The following is a 20990-nucleotide window of genomic DNA, read 5'->3' on the forward strand; positions in this document are numbered from 1 at the left end:
ATCGTTGTGGTACCATTTCCAGGAGTTGGCGCTCGATCTTTTTTTTGTATTTTGGAGGGAGTTAATTAAGATTCAAATCGCTGGTACCGCGGTGTGGGAGATACAATCCAAAGAAAACAAAGGTTTACATTTATGATGTTGGTGGCATATGGAAAAACGCATTCGCATAGTTAAATTCCACACATTCAGAGTTCGCGATTAGGGAAGGCAATACAGAGCTGAAATGAAAGTTGTGCTCCGTACTTTGAATACCTTCAAACTCAGAAAAGTATTTAAAAAATTCAAGTTACAAATTTGCTAAATTGAATGAAAAATAGAATTTTTCCGAGGATAATTTCCCTATGTTATTTCCTTGCATCAGTAGCATCACACTAACAATATTAATTTTACAGTTTACGTTAACAACATCACATTGTACTTCCTCGATTGGCCTCATGTTTCAAACTGTAAAATTATTAGCCGTAACTCGGTGAACTTTGATAGTAAGATTGTTTAGGTGAAGATAACGTATGCCATATTTCAACCAGCTCAGTTAGTAAAGAGACATACTCATCGAACAGATGGTTGTCGGTTGCCGATTCTAGTCCCAAGTACGGTTGGTTTCCGATTTTTCTAATGACGCTATGGTCATGTAATTTTCATATCGCACGTAACTTTCTGCTATATGTAATGTCTGCTTTTTGGATACAGTTAAGACAAGGCAACAATAGGTGTAATGGGGCATAAATACGTTAGGCATACGGACGTTTGGCATACGTATGTTAGGCATAATGGACGTTTGGCATAAAGACGTTTGGCATAACGGACGTTAAGCATAATATACGTTAGGCATAATGGACGTTAGCCATAATGGACGATTGGCATAATGGACGTTAGGCATAAATTATCATATTGAAGCATGCTTTAAGGAAATAACTTTTTTGTTGTGACAGCCTTGGGTGGTAAGAGCGCAAATGTTTGAATTTTTTTGAATTCAGGAATCACAATAACAATACATACATTGGCTTGACTCAACACAGTGTAGAAAATGGACATGTTTTTAATTTCGACAAGACAAAAATTTTAGATAAGATGACACACAGCAACTCTAGATTAACAGCTGAAACTTTTTCCATTAAAATTAAAGGAGAAGAAAATGTAGTTAACAAACAAACTGACTCTATTACATTTAAAACGGCATACAACTCTAGTATCCAAAAATTGAGATCTAAAAGTGACAGTAGAAATTAAAACAAAGACAGTGCTAGTGTAACGAGGATTGAAGATTGTATGTTAGATTTTAGGTTGTGAAAAATTGCTATCGACTAATATATGTTTTAGTGTCCGCAGAAGATGAGTGAAAGCCAGGAGTAGCTCGAAACGTCCGGACGATCTGGCAATACGTATGTGTTTTTATATCGCCGAAAAACGTCGATAACCATCATCGAACAAAGTGGAACATTTATTGAACGTGCAAATGCAGCTTAGTCTTACTGAAGTTATCGTCATATAATTCCACCACCTACATAATGCTGTATTGATAACATTTGACCCAATTTGTCATGTCGATAAACTGTATTACAAGAACTACATGAAACCTCATTAAGCATAACAATATTAGAATCAAGATCCCCGTTTATATGGACGATGACAAAATTGGAAGAGATTGAATTTTTTTCCAAGGCATTTCCAGTGACGTTCGTATTGTGAGAATGTGGGTGACTATACGAATTGCGTGTTATCTGCCTTTCGCTTTAAAATAGAAGGCGTTATCAATCCTCAAACGGCGTGTACATATGAAGGACAACCGCCTACGCGCCAGTTCTGCAACAAGAAGAAACACAACGGTACAAATCTACGAATGGAACAACATCACCTGCAATCAAATGCAATACACAGCCTTTATCAGAATCAAACATAGCGTTGTTCAGGCGGCAGCGTATACTAAAACAATAAAACCTACCAACAATGTTTCCAACCACTGTGCTGCACTTGCTACCTCCAAATCAACAGCCAGTACCTTCACCGATGAAGTAAATACCACACGATCGTGACCTGTAAGTCCAACAAACCAGCAAAACATGAAAACCTATAAAACATCAACAACGAGGACAGACTGGACTAGATAACCTAAAAAAGCAATAGACGACGCAGTTAAGGACTAAGACCATCATGTACAATTTTCTGAAATTTGCTTAAACCCATTAAAGGGTATACGGAATCAAACTGCATCACTTTCAAATTGCTATACCTTTTTGCCATTAGATATTTTGTATTTTGTTACGAAAATGGAGTACCTAGATCTCTATCACCGTGCTATTAGCAAGAAACTGGAAAAGATCTAATCTGATTTTGAAATTGTACAACGAACGTTTGACCGTCGATTGGATGGAAAGAATAGATGCCCGCATAGTGTGAAGAATCACAAGCGAATATTCGAAGCTTACAAAAATAATCCGAATGGTTTAGATAGAGACGTGACGAAAAAACTGCATCGCAAACTTTTGTGTAGGATGCAAAAAAACGTAAAGGACATGTAAAGTGTCGTACGTCATGGATGGAAAGGCGTATGTGGAAGCAGATATCCGACAGCTACTGCTCGTCATAAGCTTGAGGTTCCTGAAGAAGTTAGAAAGCAAAAGATATTAAAGTTCGACAACAATTACATGATGTGGCAGGCAATTTGCTGGTGTGAAAAGCATAGCACCCCGTTGACATCCGGATCGGCCAATTAGCACATGTGCTTGAGAAATCCCTTCAAAAGCGTCCATTTCAACTTCTGAGTTCTCATGATGGCCCTACGCTTTTCTGACCAGATTTAGCTGCGTTCCATTACTCGAAAGATGTTCTGGAGTGGTACAAGGTTAAAGAGATCCATTTCGTGCCCTAAGGTACCTAATCCCCCGCCATTCCGCTGCCATTTCAGAAATATTTGCCATCATAAAGGAGAAACTAAAGAAGCATCCGGAAGAAATGAAACCGGAAGCAGGAATGAGGAAAAAATAGTTTTCCACACAAAATCAAGTTAGCTCAAACGTTGTTGAATACCTTATGAACAGTGTGAAGAAAAACGCAAGTACATTTGGATAAGGCTATTAAATTAAATAAAACCACAACGGGAGAACCAAACATGTTTATTTTATTTCCTGGAAGTTTGAAAACGATTGGTTCAATAAGTGAATTTAAACGAACCTTTTCTTGTGATACAATTTGATTCCGTACACCCTTTACACTGTCAAAAACGACAAAATGATTTCCAATTTTCAATTTTGTATATTAGAAAAAAAATACATAAAGAACATAGTTTTTTCAATAAGAAACCTATTACTGAACACTCTCAGCCAACATCTTAATTATTGATACACTGAAACAACATAACAAGACAAAAATCTAACGAGAATATTTACCCTGCACAATTCACGCGTACAATAGTCTAATTTATCCGTGGGGGTGAATTCACCCCCGGTTGAAGACCACTGTTCTAGCCGCTATAAAGTGAGCGCGGGTGATGAATTGTACTGTCCACTGATAGCCAGGGCCGGCGGAAAGCGTGGGTAGTATGGGTAGTACTACCCACTCGAAAATAACCGAGTGGGTAATTACCCACTCGAAATTTTGAACCATTTCAAAAAAATTTAGATGTGCAACGCATGTATCTCGCACTACACACATTTGAAAACATCGATGTACCACAATTCCATTTGAATAAACGAACGTGATTTAATGTGAATGTAATGTAAGCGTGTGCATTGCGAAAAGGGAAAAAATCCTTACTAATGGACCCCTCACCCTATGCTTTGGACCCACTCGGGCGTAAAGTGTTTCGCCGCCTCTGCTGATAGCATAAATAAGAAATAAGTCTATTGTTCGGCACATTTGTTTCGTAGTGGTAGCAGTGGTGCACATGACCAATGTCCATCACGTCATTTGATACAATTCAGGTCTCATTTTTAGCGTCTTTCAGTTGATGTGGTACTCAAGTGACACAGAAGGCAATACATAATGTCATCGCCCAACATTTGCACTAACTGGAGGGAAAGACTTGTTTGATCTAACTCATTGCTACGACAGAATTTATTGATTCCTCTAGATATCAGAATAAGATCCTGGATTCCACGAACTTACTCATGCTAGCGGTAAACGGTAAGCGTCGGGTTACATGCATTTGTGAACTGTGAAGCCACAGCAAACAACTGACCTTGATAACTTTTGAAAAGTTTTGATTATTGGATATTAGCTCGCAGATTTAGCCTTCAAAATTGATCAAATGAACAGATAAATGAAAAAGTATGGAATTATTTCATGTATTGCACCATAGAGGATTGTTTATGGGACCATTCATAAATTACGTAACGCAAAAATTGCCCAAAATTGACTCCCCCCTCCCCCTATGTAACAAATTGTCACAAATTTCTCCATCCCCCCCTCCCCTGTTACGTAACAAATTCCAAGAAAAAAAATTTTTTCTTCGAAGAAAACATGTTACGTAACGATCTAGTTAACACCCCCTCCCCCCTATGTCACAACTTGTCACAACTTGTCGTACCCCCTCCCCCCTCTAAATGCGTTACGTAATTTATGAATGGTCCCTATGAGTTAGTTTATAAAATATTCTCATTTGTAACCATAAATCAGGATAGATACAAAGATCAAAGTAAGAATCGCAACTATAAAAGTACTTCGTCGAACAATACTTAAGTCAGTGCCCATCGGGTTCCCATTCCAGTCGGGTGTTGGTATAGCTAAATAAAGAACACTTTAGTTGCGGCCATTTTGACAGTCCTGCTATAAAACGGCTTCAAAGCTGCAATAACTGTTTTGTTGAATTCATAACGAAGATTAAGAATAATATTATATAAACATTTCAGTGACTTTCGCCTTCTTGCACTAGCTCCACTGATTTGTCGAGAACTACAACCTTTTTGGCGATGTCTATACTTTCAGTACTCGACAATAACCTAAAAGGCACATCAAACATTGACATAAGTGTCTCTGATGTCTTATTGCAGGTTTGTAGGTTTAGGGCCAAATGTTGAAAGCCAAAATGACGAATGGATAAAAAGTCAAAAGACAAAAGGATGAGAGGACAAAAGGTCGAAAGGACAAAACGTCGATAAAGATAAAACGTCGACTGGATACAATATTGGAAGGCATTAATCGCTGGAAGTATTTACGCGCCTATTTTGGAATTACAGAAAGAACAGAAAATGACCGAAGCCGAAATTTTAAGAATGCTTCAACAATCAACCACATCAAAAAAGGATACGAAACAAACTTAAAAAGATGAGAAACTGTTTCAAGCCACGAATGCATTTCAAAACAGTAACCTCGAAGATTACATCACATCAATTGATATAGGGGGAAATTTATTCGGCTATATTGATGATATTTTTTTCCCGAGTATCAAATGAAACAGCGCAACCAATTTTTAACGCCAAATCATTGGAAGGCAGTTATAATGACAATAGATCGCCTTTAAAAAGCGAGTAACAAGAACATTATCGAGAATATCCACTGAAGAAGACCGGAACCAACGGTCGAAACGTTTGGACATTACCAAAATTAGTGTTCGCTAAAATTTACATGACTGAACAGCCGAATAAATTCCCCTGAAACAACCACAGTCGTAACAACAGATATATTTATTTTATACTTTTACTTTGTTATACTTATTTCAAATTTAACTCTACCATGAACTTGAATTTTACTATAAAAATTTTAAACAGTAACATAACAATTTTATTATTAATTGATGTCTTTCCTTCTTTATAACATGAGCTTTTGTTTACATGATGATTGATCTACTAATTATATTCCTTCCTCAAAAATGATTTGCGTTTTGGGGTACAACACATCATATTTGGATCGCCTGCCGCAACTACTGTAGTTATGACAAGGCTTAGTGTGAGTCTACTTTCTACCTCTGCTGCTGTCAGACGTACAATCGAGCCAAGTGAACAAGAGGCCTCTCGATCTAGTGTACATTGTCTCGAGAACAAAGGAAGCATCGGATTATTCTTGTTACCATGAGTAAAATTGACGAAAAAGCTCTACTCCGACCCAACGCCGCGGTCGTTGACTTGAAATTTTGTTCAACGCGCCAGAGTTTTTGTGAAGTTGAATATCTTTTGAAGGTAAAAATGCAACTCAGACTTACGGAAGTGTTGTACCTTCAGTATCATCATCTTCGCAGTGCAGTGTTAATATCATTCAACACGTTAGCACAAGCTGAGCGTTTCGTTTTGCGGAACAATTTAAAACACGTGGTTGAAAGTGACAACGTTGGAATTAAGATTCCCGTTTATATTGAAAATGATTATATAGACGTAAAGCTATATGACTTATCACCTAGTACCCCTCCTGAGCAAATTGCAAAATGTATGTCGCAGTACGGAGAAGAAGAATCCGTTATACCTGATACTTGGAGTAACTTCTTCCCGGGTACTCCTAACGGCGTTTTTGTAGTGAGGATGCGGAAGGCCCGTACCCTCTTATTTGACTATAAAACTCAAAACTCACGGAACTACAATTAAACAAACTACGCTATGCACCCATGAGGGGCAAACTCCTACATGCAAGTATTGTAATCAGACAGCACATCATGGACAACCTTGCGCGGAAGATGCAGAGGAAGACGCATCTCAACCGATTGCCAACTCATCTACGGCAAACCAACCTAAAACAGAGTTTTCAATACCAATGCCTGAACCACAAACGGTGGCCAAATTTGTGGCAGCAGTTGCTCAGACCATAATGACAACCACAAAAGAAGCATCCAGCACCAAAAAATCAACTGATCGCGGACACCAAACCGGCTTCGACCTGGACGTGAAAAACAAAAAAGAATTAAATGGCCCCTCAGATGCAGTATGCCAGCAGACCCCGCGAAAGAAGGTCTCCGCTCACAATAAAAAGTTGCGCGCACGAGCTCCAATATTATAATATTTGTTTATATTTTTATTTTTTACATTTGTAAACATATAAAAGATCCACGGCTCCGTTAAGCTACCGCTATGAGCCGTGTCAAATAAACGAATAAAAAAGGCTTAGTGGATTAGTCCAACCCATACTGAAACTATCTAAACAAAAAATTGAATAAAAGGATTTTGATGTTTATATTGAGAAAAAAAGGAATTGTGGACGCCCATCCCACACGCGTAAGATAAGATACACAAGCTGGAAGAACTTATTTATTTTGTTATTACGAAAGGTGGCTCAGCAGTGTTTATGAACAGCATGAAATGGAACTGTGTCGGTGAAACCATTTTGAAATATGAGAAGCACTAAATTCAAAATATGTGAAGCACTAAATATGAGAAGCACTAAAGGGGTCCGCCTTGGATATAACTCCTCTGTAATCGTATGGCCTTCAATTCTTCAATATAATGTTGTATTTTATTAAGTAATAGCACTAATTCATTCGGAAATACGTGTACCCGCGGTTTATGGATTCAAATATTTTAAATAACTTTGTATGATTTGGCAGGGTACCTTCAGTCAAAAGTGACCTTAAGAAAAATCTGTTACTTTGGGATCGGTTGGTTGTTCAGTACCTGACCATATTAAGCGGCCACTTAGGCCGAAAAAATACGTTTACTGCCATTTCAACGACAATACACGTTTATTGCATGACATATTCAGTTTAAAACAACACAGTTCTAGGTAAAACAAGCTAAACAAACAAATTTTCTTAAATATTTGGTTGGCGAAATTACCCGTTCTTAAAACTGTTACACGTGGTTTAACCCTTAAATGCGCAATGTTGCCTTAAAACAACATTGCGAAAATCACAGTAACGTATTGAAGCTATGTGACAATTTTCATAAAATCTAAAAAATATACTTTAAGGGTTAAGAAATAATATATATATATATATATATATATATATATATATATATATATATATATATATATATATATATATATATATATATATATATATATATATATATATATATATATATATATATATATATATATATATATATATATATATATATATATATATACATATACATATATATATATATATATATATATATATATATATATATATATATATATATATATATATATATATATATATATATATATATATATATATATATATATATATATATATATATATATATATATATATATATATATATATATATATATATATATATATATATATAATATATATATATATATTCTTTAAGGGTTAAGTAGGATGTATTGTACATTCTATACGATTTTGTTAGGGGCCGTACGCTAGTTACGTAAGGCTTTTTTAGAGCTTTTCAACCTCTTCCTCCCCCCCAGATAAGAGTTCGCAAAATTTTGGTGAACTTCCCCTCCCCCTACATAAGATCTTATCATGATTATCGTAATTATTGTCCTTGTTATTGTTAATTCATCAAATAATAAGATAGCGAAAACGACATGTACAGAATTATTACAATAAAACTCATGACAAAATTTAACTGTAATTATCTGCAGAATTTTAATTGCATGTCAATCTCGCCCAGTAGAAAGAATAACTGTTGTCAGATATTCAGTAACTCCAATTTGGTCCACATGATCTGCTTTGCTATTTTCCACTTCCTTTGAATCTATTTTCTTGTGATGTAGAATTTAAAAGAGTATATAACCTCTTCTGGCATGAATTTATTCTGAGTTCCAGCTGTGACGCTTATCGTATGGATTGCTCCGAGTTAACCATCTTCGAATATTCTTGAATTAAAATACATTTCACACTCTGGAAATATTCGACATTCCAGATCTTTGACAATCGCATGTTAGAACATTTTCCAGATACCTTGTGGGTTTGAATCGAACGTTTGAAAAGAACAAAGTCGGTCTAACAACACCAAGGGTATCAACACTTAACTTGTAAGGTATATTGTGACTCCAGTTCCCGAACAGAACAATGTACAACCAAGAGCCAAAAAATTACTCATATTGTTTGATATACAAGGATTATATGGTACAAATGAAAATAGTTCCCTTTTTCTTATTAAAAAGAATATTTTCCTTATGGATTTAATTTTTTAAACTTGTTTTATGATATTACGTAAGAAAGGACAAACACTCCCTCCCCTCAGATAAGAATTTGTAAGATATTTTGAAACTCCCTCTCCCCCCATATGCCCTTACGTAATTAGTGTATGGCCCCTTAGTACCCTATCTTTGATTTCTATTGGTTTATTTTACGTTTTCGTGCTTTACACTGCTCCTTTTACTAGTTTCAATATAATAATATGGCAGGAACCTGTAGCATATAGAGGTAAAGTCTGTCATTGCAAGGTCTCATAGTCCAGTCGGTGTATGTTCGACTCCCAACCAGAAATTATCTTTAGTGTCTATAGGATCATAATGCATACTAGCCCGGCATTCATCCTATATCTACGCTAAGCATCCACTACGAAGCGAAGTTCCACTAACTGATATCAGTCCTAACGATACAATTTGTCAACGGAAAATTTGTATAGCATATAAGTTAAGTATTTTAAACGTGTTAAAGCACAAAAACCCTAAATCGTTCAAAAGCACGTGACATAATAGTTTTCAGATACAATTTATTCTAGGCAAACAAGCGCAAACAGAATACACTGCCACCACAAACTAACCTTCACATGCCACTAGTTTTCCCCCCTGCTTCATCCCAAATGCTGATTCGCCTGTCAATCACACCAGTTAAAATTGTCATTTTGAAAAAATCCTCACCTAATTACCCAATTTGTAAACAATCGCATCCCTTGATACCCTGGATGTAGAATAGTCATGCAATTTCAATAGGACAAAGCATAAAACCACCCCTTTGAAAACGAAGAAAAAAGCAACAAAATACAAACACGGTAAAACATAGCATTGGGAAAGAAAAAAACCCAACACTAATCCTAGCCAAGGGTGCAGAAATCGTTTAATTCAATTGACCACCGTATCCGTTCGGGATGTTGTGGGCCAACACACGCAATCTATCGATACGGCAGCAGTCGGGCTAGGCGGTAACCGTGCCAAAAAGGATACGACAGAACGCGCCGTTGTCTACAGCGATCAAAATCTCATCCATTATATCCTCTTTTGCCGACCGTCGCCGTGGACAGGGCGGCTATCCCGCATACATATGTGGCGGGCGATGTGGTTCAATACGACCGGCGGAGAGGGTGTTACAAAAGTGCAAACGTTGAAAAGGTTTTCGAACACCTCGTTTTTCATTTCCAAGTGGTGCGACCAAATGTAACACATTCGTCCCCCTTCGGATGTGGACATGGTAAGATTTGACCTTTTGCAGAATTGCAATTCGGTTTGAGAATCCTTTTGCACTTCCGTAGCAATGTAGCATTTCTCCAAAAGGGGACAACTTTAAGATGGTTTACACAATGCATGGTTGGGTTTGCGGTAACACCCACTTTTTCCTATATTTATGAACGAGTCGTCATAAGTTTTCGGGCAAAAGGACCCATCAGAAAAATCTGTTACTTTTGGGATGTCGGCTGGTTGCATTGTGTTCGTTGGTCGTTGGCAGTCAAATTATGATTTTTATGAGCTAATATATGTCCGCAAAGCTTACCTTCACTTGAGATTCGGTCATCCCCAACGCGTACGCCAGTTTCGCCCTTTCCGGTCCTGCCAGATACTTGGTCTGCTCGAAGGTTTTCTCCAGTGCGAAGATCTGCTGCCCGCTGAAGGTCGGTCGGGTATGTTTCTTTTTACCATCCTTGTCCTGGTTGTGATGCGATTGTGATAGACTGGCCGACACTGGAAAAGAAAACAAAAACAACAAAAAATATCAGAAACTGTATCACCTTCTTGGTGTAGCCGCCCATCGTCCAGCTATAAGATAGAATGTTATGCGATTTTAACAAGCCCTCACGACAGCAGATAATTACAAGTCATCATCTCTCCCCCCAGAGGGAAATCAGACCGGGAAGGAGCCTCTACATATGCCCAGCAGTCCATGCAGACGGAAGCGCCTTCTCACCAGCAGCAGCTATTCGGAGCGACAAGTCGTAACGTTTCTTGTTGTAACAATGTATTTTATGTCATTATTATTTCCCATTCGGTTTTATGTGGACTCCAGGAAGAGCCACCCACCGAAAGCTGGCGCCGTAAGACCAGATGACATTTGAGTACGTGTTTCGCATTTTAACAGACCACCATTGCCGACAATACTCCTGTAAATGGTCGCGATGGTTAACGGCCTGGTTTGGATAGGACGAAACGGCAACAATTGGCTTTGTTGTTACCAGTTTCTATTGTGACTTGAGAAAACGTAACAAGCAGACCGCAATACCTAATATATAACAGCGACTTCGACAAATTTAACATTTTTTTCCATAATTATCTACACATGTCCTGTTTTTCATTTTCATTTGTATAGTCCTCCTGTGAGATTTATTGTACATTTTATTTTGTTGTTAACGTCTATGACAGTCTTTTAATGAAAACAACATTTTTGCGAAACTCTAAAGTATTTCATTGAAATCATCAACAGTGACCATACATTTTCTGTTGGATTGAGATCAAGGTTCGCTGACCATTATAGCAGTTACATGCCACTTGTTTTTTGGAAAACACAGTAGATTTGCGAGTTGAATGCTTAAGGTCATTATCCTGTTGAATGATAACATTTACCTCTAGATCTATTTTTGTAGCGACTTCAAGGAAGGATTGTAGAGAACTACATCTACACAGCGTAATTGGAAAGGAAAAAGTCACTACCAGCAATACCGGTTATTGTAACCATATCAGGCGAGTAAAAACCCAGGAAAGTCGAAAGGATCCCCTTCCCCACCGCCTATTACCTAGAGCGTGTCTGGCAAAATTCTCCAGAGGTTTTCGACTGTCAAAAAACATTTTTGGGGATCTATCAAGCAGAGCTCTGTCTGAATATCATTCGTAAGAATTGGACCATTGAATGCTTCATCGGATTTTCACGCACACGCTTGAGCGGATAAGATGAAATAGTTTGAGATCATCTGCGATGGATTGTTGAGAAGATTCCAGCACTAATTACACATCATTGAAGTGAAGAAGAAACATCAACATTTTCAAGTAGCTTCCCTGGGCTATTCCTAGCGTAGAAGTAAATGTAGGTCCTGGTAATCTCGAATAACAACTTTTATTTCTCGATCTGTGAGCTAGAGTCTGAGCAACTTCAGAAACTACCGGTACGCCATTTTAGTGATTGACATGGGGAACGTGCCATTTGAGCTAGCCGCTACTGATTCATGATTCCTGAGCCGAGAAGAAGCTATGGTAATCACCGTTTCATCGATATCGATAGCGCACAGAATTCGACTAACAACTGGAATCGATTAAATCTGTTCTTACATTTTTTCTGTATTTAAATCTTGAAATTAAAACGATATTAATCCACCTAACAGTGTGATGCGACATTTCTTATAGCTTCGGATATTATATCTATCAAATCGACATGGGAAAATATCATTGCGAGAAATTTCGAAAGTCAATTCAAATCTAAGGTAAAGCGAAAAAAAGCCCTTTAACATAGGTTAACAATCGACTTATTACTAATACTTTGTGAATAAAATATTTAAGTTATTTATTCAATGCATTAATAATATAAAAACTCAATTTCCTTAAGGGGCTATATATTTTGTACTAGGCCAAAAAATCTAAAAAAAAATATTACGTATATTTGAAGTACATATTCTAAATAGCGTTTATTCAAATTTTCATGGCGATCGGAGAACTAGAAATAAAATTGCAGCCCTTGATAACACGCTACCTTAACGCGAATATTTTGATATCGACTTTTTCTAACAGTCAGTGTGAGTGAGCAACATATTTCGGATGCCTTTAGATTCACAATAGCTAGTGATTAAATAAAGAATTTCGATTTTCATCATAATTTCTAATCCTAATGCCAAAAAGACAAACTAGAAAGCTCGCAATACCGTCGTGTGGGGTATATTTACCCAATTTTTAACAATTTTTAAATTTTGACAAATTATAGCTCCTTTAATAATCGATGGATTTGTATCATATCAGCACAGATCGTCATCGTGTATGTATTATGTATGCCAAATATGAGCAGAATTGGTTAACACATAGGAAATTGTTCATATAGCGTTTAAAAATATTTTATATGGACTAGCTGAGGGCTTCTTTGCACACTTCTTGAATTCGATATAAAATAAAAATTAACCAGTTTTATTTACTTTTATTGAAATATCATTAATTCATACTGATATCAGAGGCTTTTTCGACAATAAAACATCACCCATTTATCGCATTTTCTAAAATGAGGGATTCATTTTAATTTAACAATTACAACGCTACTTGTAAAAAAACTTGAGTAAGTTGAAACTGCATATAGTTTTTGTAGAGATTAAAAAGGAAAATGATGACAAATGGCAATATCCGCTCATCTCTAGTATGTCAGAATATGTTTTTAAGAGCATTTCAAGGTTTTTTATTATCAATTATAAAAATAGCCACACAATGGGACTGAAAATTTCACGAATTAAAAAAGCGAAATAAGGGGCTATTTTTAACTTACATTTGAGTGCTAATTAGATGGTGTAGTTAGTACACAAGGCCACGTTCTCAAGTCATGCACTTTTTATGTCAAAAATTCCGAAATAAAGGTTCGCGGCCAAGATCACATTATTTCGCAAAGGTTCAATATCTTCAAAGAAATTATGCAATATAATACAGAGCATTTCTTGAAAAAAAAAAACAATTTTGGTAAATAATCCTCCTGGAAATAATTACGAAGAATAAACTCAAAACATTATTTGGAAACTTAGTATCTTCGGTAAAGTTGTTGATAATGATATTAAAAACAACTTTTTAGAGACCCAGAATTCTTCAGTTGCTCATAAATACTGATCCTGACATACTAGAAACAAACTGAAAACGCCATTGTTCATCACACAAAAACCTTCAAATGCTTATAAAAAACCGATCCTAACGTACTAGAAATAATCGGAAAACGCCATTTTTCATCATTTTTTTCTTCATCCCGAAAATCAGTATGTGGCCTCAGTACACTTAAGATTTTCGAGCAGTCTCATTTTACGAGCCTCCAATCACTTTTGTCAACCCTTGAAGTGTTTTGTATGTTGTGGTAAACAGTGTTGAGAAAAATGACAAATGACATATGCAACATGGTTAAAAGACATGGCTATACAAATGTCAAAAAGTATAATAAAACTATTAAAAGAGCATCTGTTAGCAAATATTGAAAAACTAAAGTGTGCAAAGCAGCCCCACATATCCGAAGTAGTCTCACACGACGGTACCTGATTTTAGGGAAAATCGTCACCATTAATGAGTGTACTGAAAATTTTAACTGAGTTTTTCTCGAAGCCACATTTTTTCCTGTAGCCGGAAATATAACTCGACTGATTTTCCATCGTTCTGAAATTTTCACAGTGACGTAGGCAAGTTTAGTTGATGTCTATTTTTACAACATTTTCAGTGTTTTTCTATTAAAACCATTTCGTGAAAAATCAAACTATATGAAAAATCCTAAATACGTCGCTTTCTGTCGTTCTACGGAATCGAAAAAACTTTTGTTTTAGGCTCTAAGTCAAAGATTTCAGGAGAACGATTTCCTGCCATGGAGCCTTTCCAAATAGACTTGCCTGCGTCCAACCGCCACCTTGTGTTGAAAATCATTAATTATTAATTCTCTTTTATGAAATCTTGATTCATCTTTACATAGCATCAAGTAAAATTTTCAAAATATGCCTATTTTCGTGTTCTACAGTGATGCAACCCCTTAAAAAATTTTGCAATCTTAGTTAGAGAAAATAATAAAAATTTGTAATCTTTATAGATCTGCTACATATGTACACTCTTAAGAGGGTGACCAACAAGCAATGGCGGATCCAGGGGGAGGGTTCTGGGGAGCTGGACGCCTCCTAAAAATTTTCAACTTGTAGAGAAATTTTAAATTTGTTTGAATTTTATATTAGTTTCAAACTCTAAACCATTTTAAACAAAATTTGATTACCCCGATTTTTTTTGTATCCAGCCCTGGCAACAAGATCGAAAAAATCGAGCTTTCTTGCTTACCTATATCAATAGATAAATCGAAGAATAGATCACAACAATTTTTCATATAGCCTTTTTAAAATTCTAACAAACAATATTACCAGAAAACCTGTTTTAGCCATTTTTGTGGCGCGGTAAAATAAAAAAATCATACCGAAAATACATGATGTTTTAGAAGAGAAACAAAATCTTTGTTGTTTTATTTATTTCTACCAGAATAACTAACTACACTTTTCCCCCCAATTAGGTACTACAGTAACGAAATCGTTCTTGACTCCGCCATTTTGTGAAGTTTCTCAAGTAAAATTTGTATTTTAGCTTTTCAAACGTGTTTACAAATATACATGCATTTTCAAATAGCTACAACTTTTCCTTCTTTTTCCAAAAATCACGAAAACAATTTTCTTTTTTGTCTCCTAAAGCAGACCATCCTCTTTAAATGCACTTATTAATTTAGGACACTTTTTCACCATAAACTACCTAAACAAAAGAACGAATGAGAGAAGGTTCACTATATTTTCGAGGAAACCGTTAAATTAATCTTTTAACAAACTACCAAAAATTTGGTGTAGTTCAATGTACGAGAAAAAATATATCCTCAAAAATAATCCTTAAGTAGGGAGTATTCGAAGAAGTTTCTTGTAGGTGAGTTTATAATGACTTTGTTTCCACTTACTAGAAGTCATTTATTTCGCTTCTCGTTTTCCGAGATATGATCGAGATCTATCTGAGGCCATAAATTAGAAAATTAGCTGTCAGAATGTTCTGGCAAATGAAAGCTTGCCCACTGATAAGCAATCAAGCAACACACAGTCAACTTGAAATTTTATCGTTGGTTATTGCTAGCGATAGTAGGTAGAAAAATGAAATGCAAGCTATGTCCTGATATCATCCTTTTCCGTTTTATCGAAATAAATTTCGGCTGGTATATTAAAACGGACCAATATATAACGTGCTATAACTTTTAAAGCATACAAGATAGACCTTTGGTGTCTTCAAAAAATTTGCTGAAGACATCATCCCAATATAATCACTTAAAAGAAAATAATGAAAATATCTCACTTATAGGGGTATTAATCTGTGAAAACATAATAGTAAAAGAAAGAGCATATTACAACCAATAAAATCTTCAAAGGTGCCGTTTCAACGATAATAATTGCTTGTTTTAGGTATTATTTCTAGAATAGTAGGGGAGACTGAGGAAACTTGATCCCCGGGGAGACTTGATCCCATCATTGTAACTCAAAGGCGGATCAGAATACATTAATCGAATATACTAGAAAGTTGCGCTGCTTTATCTAAACATAAGTTTCTTTAACACAAAAAAATAAATTGGACATGTGTTACCGAATTTTTACCGATTCAAAGAAAAAAATCTCAGAAGAACTGAAGAAGATTTATTTTCTAAATTTTCAAACTTTTATACAATTGATAAAGTCACCCACTGCATACTATATTGTTGCATATAGAATTACAGGAGAATGTCAATTATATGAATACGTTATGATTGAGCTGATTTTTTTGTTCAACTATACTTGAACTAAAAATTGCTGAAATAGATGCTATGGGTTCACTTGATCCCTTTAAATTCGTGGAGATTTGATCCCCTTCGCCATGCTTCATACACACCACTGAAAATAACCAAATTCCCACCAGTACAATTGAAGTCATTGTTGCCATAAAATAACAAAAAATACTGTCAAAAATGAACGCTTCATCGTACACAAACTTAACTGCAATTGTTTACTACAGTATACGTAGCAACCATGCATCCCACATTTGTTGCTCCTCAACCATAATAACGACAGCTTTCAAATAATTGCACAGAGATTTGGGGAATTCGTAAAAAAATATTGTGAGAGATGCGTAATATGTAATAACAAAAGTAGTAATATGTAATCACAACAATTTAATCAATACCACAATACATTTATAACATTGAATGGGGTTAGGTACCTATTTTTGTCCTATTAGGGAGGGTACCACATTATTTCATTATTAATTTTATTATTTCAGCTTCTTTGCTTTGTTATTAGGAGCCATTTTTTATTTCGATTATAGAGGTTTTAGCCTTAAGGTCATTCGCCTCTTATTAAGAGCCAATATAATAACAAAATTGTCTTGAGAATGGTGAAAATCTTTGTTTGAGCGTAGCAAAAACTTTAATCGAGTACCCCAATTATCGCAACACCATTTGAGCCAATGCGTTGAGCAAAGATGGCAGACGCTGCTCTAACCAAAGGCTTCAGATGGGTAGGATGATAATAGAAAAGGGTAAAAATAGGCTTATTATCCTACCTGCTCTTTCAAACACGTTTTCAAAAAATAATCAAGTGTCCCCAAATTAGAGATCGAGTCTCCACTAATCGAAGAAATTTCCAGTTTTTTGTTGTTTTCCAAAAATGCTCATAGCTCATGTCTAGTATAATATTTCCATGTAATTTTTTATAATTATCAGTCAATCCAAGAAACAATATAAAACTACAAAAAATACATAGTTTTTGTGTCATTCCACGGAGTAGGATTGAAAAATGAAGAAGGGGATCAAGTCTCCTCAGTCTCCCCTAATAATCCGTAATCCGCATTTCATGTAAAATATTATTTGCTAATATTCCGATTTCAGCAAACTGTAGCTTGTGCGAAATGTATTTGTATAAGCTTTAAAAATATATAAAGTGTTTATCTATGTTTCCAATTTCGACGGGTTTTTCCAAAAAACTACAAAAAAAACCTAGAGGTAAATATAGCTTACCAAGTTTTTTGCTGTTGGAAAATGGAATGAAACAACACATAGTTAGAAAGCTAAGCCTTGGTGGCAACCACAAGTTTTTTCGTGGTACCTTAAGTTTCATACAAATTTTCGATAAATATGCGTTTAAAATCTCACAAATTATCGTTGACCTGTACAATTGGCAGCGTCTGTACATAAAATCGTAATTTATGGGGCCAAAGTGATTTTGTCTTTCCTAATTCTTTTTGGTCAATTCAATATTAATTCGTCAAAAGGGCGAAACTGTTTTTTGTAAACAAACTTGTTTCGCTCATTAGTCTGCTGTAGAGTGGAATTGCATGAAAAATATGTGTTAATGTAAATTTTTACCCTTCGTAGAAGTAAATTCAATTGTTTTCTGCTCTGAAATTATAGTAAATTAAGAGAAACCATCAAAATAAAACTTTGTTTACAAATCTTATTCGCCCTTTTGCAAATTTAATATGGAATTGTTAGAAGAAACTCCACAATCCATGAACGAAGGCTCACCAAATTACAGAGAGGACCATACTCAAAAGTCCTCCAGAGTAGAAACCAACACAGATATAGTACACCGATCTAATCATCTAATTTCGTAACTCAGAGGATTTATGCCGAAGAACAATACTCCGTTATCGGAGGATGCGAAAAATCTTTTGGTCGGGCCAGCTAACAACACAGTCACTAAAAGCAACACAAGTGGAGATGAAGACATTTTAATATAATTTCAATCCAAGCTAAAATATTTTAGAATTGAAAACATAGTATTGGTATATTTCCAATGTTAGATTACATTTTGTAGTTGGTAAGCAATGTTAACCCCTTCCCCCTTCCTACCTCTCCCACATGTAACAACATGCTTCATAATTCCTCCTTTTACCCTTAAATGTGTGATGTAATTTTTGAATGACCTTGTAAAAGGGTTTAATAGTCGTTTTTTAAATATATGCTTTTGCATGCAAGAGACATCATGCGACAAATAGTTGTCCCTGGATTTGATAGCGTTTGCTTTGGGAAAATGTACTTTTGCATATAAAATATTTAAAATAATCCATAAAGAATTTAAACCGATCCATAAAAAAGTTGTCCATGTTCCATAGCACAAAACTGAAAATCCATAAAACAGTGTGAATGATCCATAAAAAAAGTGATTTGATCCATAGATTATGTAAAATTGAACCATAAAATTGTCGCAAAAGAGCACTAAAATAGTAGTAAAAGAGCAATTAAAATCAACCAATGCCCCATAAAAATATTGGAAATGTTCCATAAAATGATACATTTTGCGCCATAAATTAACTGACATTGATCCATAGAATATTAACAATGTACATTAAAAAACGTCGATATGTTCCATAATATCGACAAAAATATTCCACGGTGTTACAAAATGGAGCAATAAAATGTCAGAAAAAGTTCCATAAATTTGATGAAAATGTTTGCTAAATAATTTTTCTTGGTCCATAGAAGATGTACAAATGAACATTAGAAATGATTCATATATCAAACGTTAAATTATGGTTCATGGATATTTACAAAACGATCCATAAGAAAAGAAAATGTAAAACGATCCATTCATATGCGCTTATGTACTAGAAAAAATAAATTTAATGAATTCATGCGAAATTTTATGGAAAACTGAAAAAATAAGTTGTGCTTAACAATTCTCATAACAGTGACAGTGTTTTAACAAGTGAGCTTATACTGGGAGCTAGTGTGATGCGGCTTGGCCGCATATCCGAGGCCAAGGATCCGAAGCGGCGCAAAGCCGTTGAGGATCCGTTGGACGAGGCATTGATTAACCCGTAGCTGGAATTGCAAGCAAACCTGTGGTCCTCTCGTTTGCCCGGTTTACTTAAACATAGGGGCTATAGCTAGTTAAAAGCCGACTGAGCGGCAGCGAAGTCGGACAGTGCACTAGAAAGCGATGTGGCGTAGCCACATTAGTCAGTGTTCGTGTATAAAGTGTCCGTTTTCGCTTCAGATAGTTATTAAGATAGTATTTGCGACTCATGCCAGCCTGTATCAGTGGTCTAATAACTCTCAGCGCTCTAATATCATAAATACCCTGACGTTTAAAGAGTTGCCATTATGATTTCAGGTTAGCTAAGGTCAGTTAGCTGACTAGTGGGATACGGAAGCTGAAGTTTAACTATAATGTATGCATTGTTTGTTGTACTTTGACATTACAACCAAATGTAATAAAATTTATTATTAGTTCGAATAGCAAAAATTTCGCATGAATTCATTAAATTTAATTTTTCTGGTGCATAAGCACATATTTATGGATCGTTTTACATTTTCTTTTCCTATGGATCGTTTTGTAAATATCCATGAACCATAATTTAACGTTCGATATATGAATCATTTCTAATGTTCATTTATACATCTTCTATGGACCAAGAAAAATTATTTAGCAAACATTTTTGTCAAATTTATGGAACTTTTTCTGACATTTTATTGCTCCATTTTCTAATACCGTGGAACATTTTTGTCGATATTATGGAACATATCGACGTGTTTTAATGTACATTGTTAATATTAATCAGTTAATTTATGGCGTAAAATGTATCATTTTATGGAACATTTCCAACATTTTTATGGCGCATTGGTTGATTTTGATTGCTTTTTTATTACTATTTAAGTGCACTTTTGCGACCATTTTATGGTTCAATTTTACATAATCTATGGATCAAATCACCCCTTTTTATGGATCATTCACACTGTTTTATGGATTTTCAGTTTTGTTTTATGGAACATGGACAACTTTTTTATGGATCGTTTTTCAATTTTTTATGGATCATTTTTGTTGTTTTAGCGGCGCAAACTTGGGGCTGCCGTTTGCTTTATAGATTCGAATGAATATGGCTTTGTCTGCAGAAATTTGCGGATTGAAGTGTTATTCCATATCAAAATGTTGCTTTTTTGGCACTAAAACTTTCGATAACTCCACATATATAAGAGATAGAAATAAACTTGCATAACAAAAATTGTGTATTTTCTTATGCCAAACAAAATCTTAGAACATTTTGAATTTCTAAAAAATCACCCTGAAAAGTTATTTTGAAAAAAGTGATTTTCAGGGGTGTATCATAGAAAACTCCACAAACTTGTAGTACAATAGATACATAGTCTCTTCAGCCAAGTTGTTTCTTATTATATTCCCTAAAACTTTGCTGAACTCAGTTTTTTATTATTTTCACAAATGACAGAACAGAAATTTGCTTCTCAGCAAACTAATCACCAAACT

At 35.3% G+C, this 20990-nt stretch overlaps 1 protein-coding gene across 1 annotated transcript in view; it reads right to left on the reverse strand.

Moving 5' to 3' along the window:
- Positions 1–20990, reverse strand: part of LOC131680551 (uncharacterized) — a 186944-nt gene that overhangs the window by 79224 nt on the left and 86730 nt on the right. Inside the window, exon 4 of the mRNA XM_058961265.1 lies at positions 10535–10722. Coding sequence (XP_058817248.1) covers positions 10535–10722 — 188 coding nt within the window. The remainder of the gene's footprint in view (positions 1–10534; positions 10723–20990) is intronic.

This window comes from Topomyia yanbarensis, chromosome 2, assembly GCF_030247195.1.
Source record: "Topomyia yanbarensis strain Yona2022 chromosome 2, ASM3024719v1, whole genome shotgun sequence".
NCBI classification, from domain to species: Eukaryota; Metazoa; Arthropoda; class Insecta; order Diptera; family Culicidae; genus Topomyia; species Topomyia yanbarensis.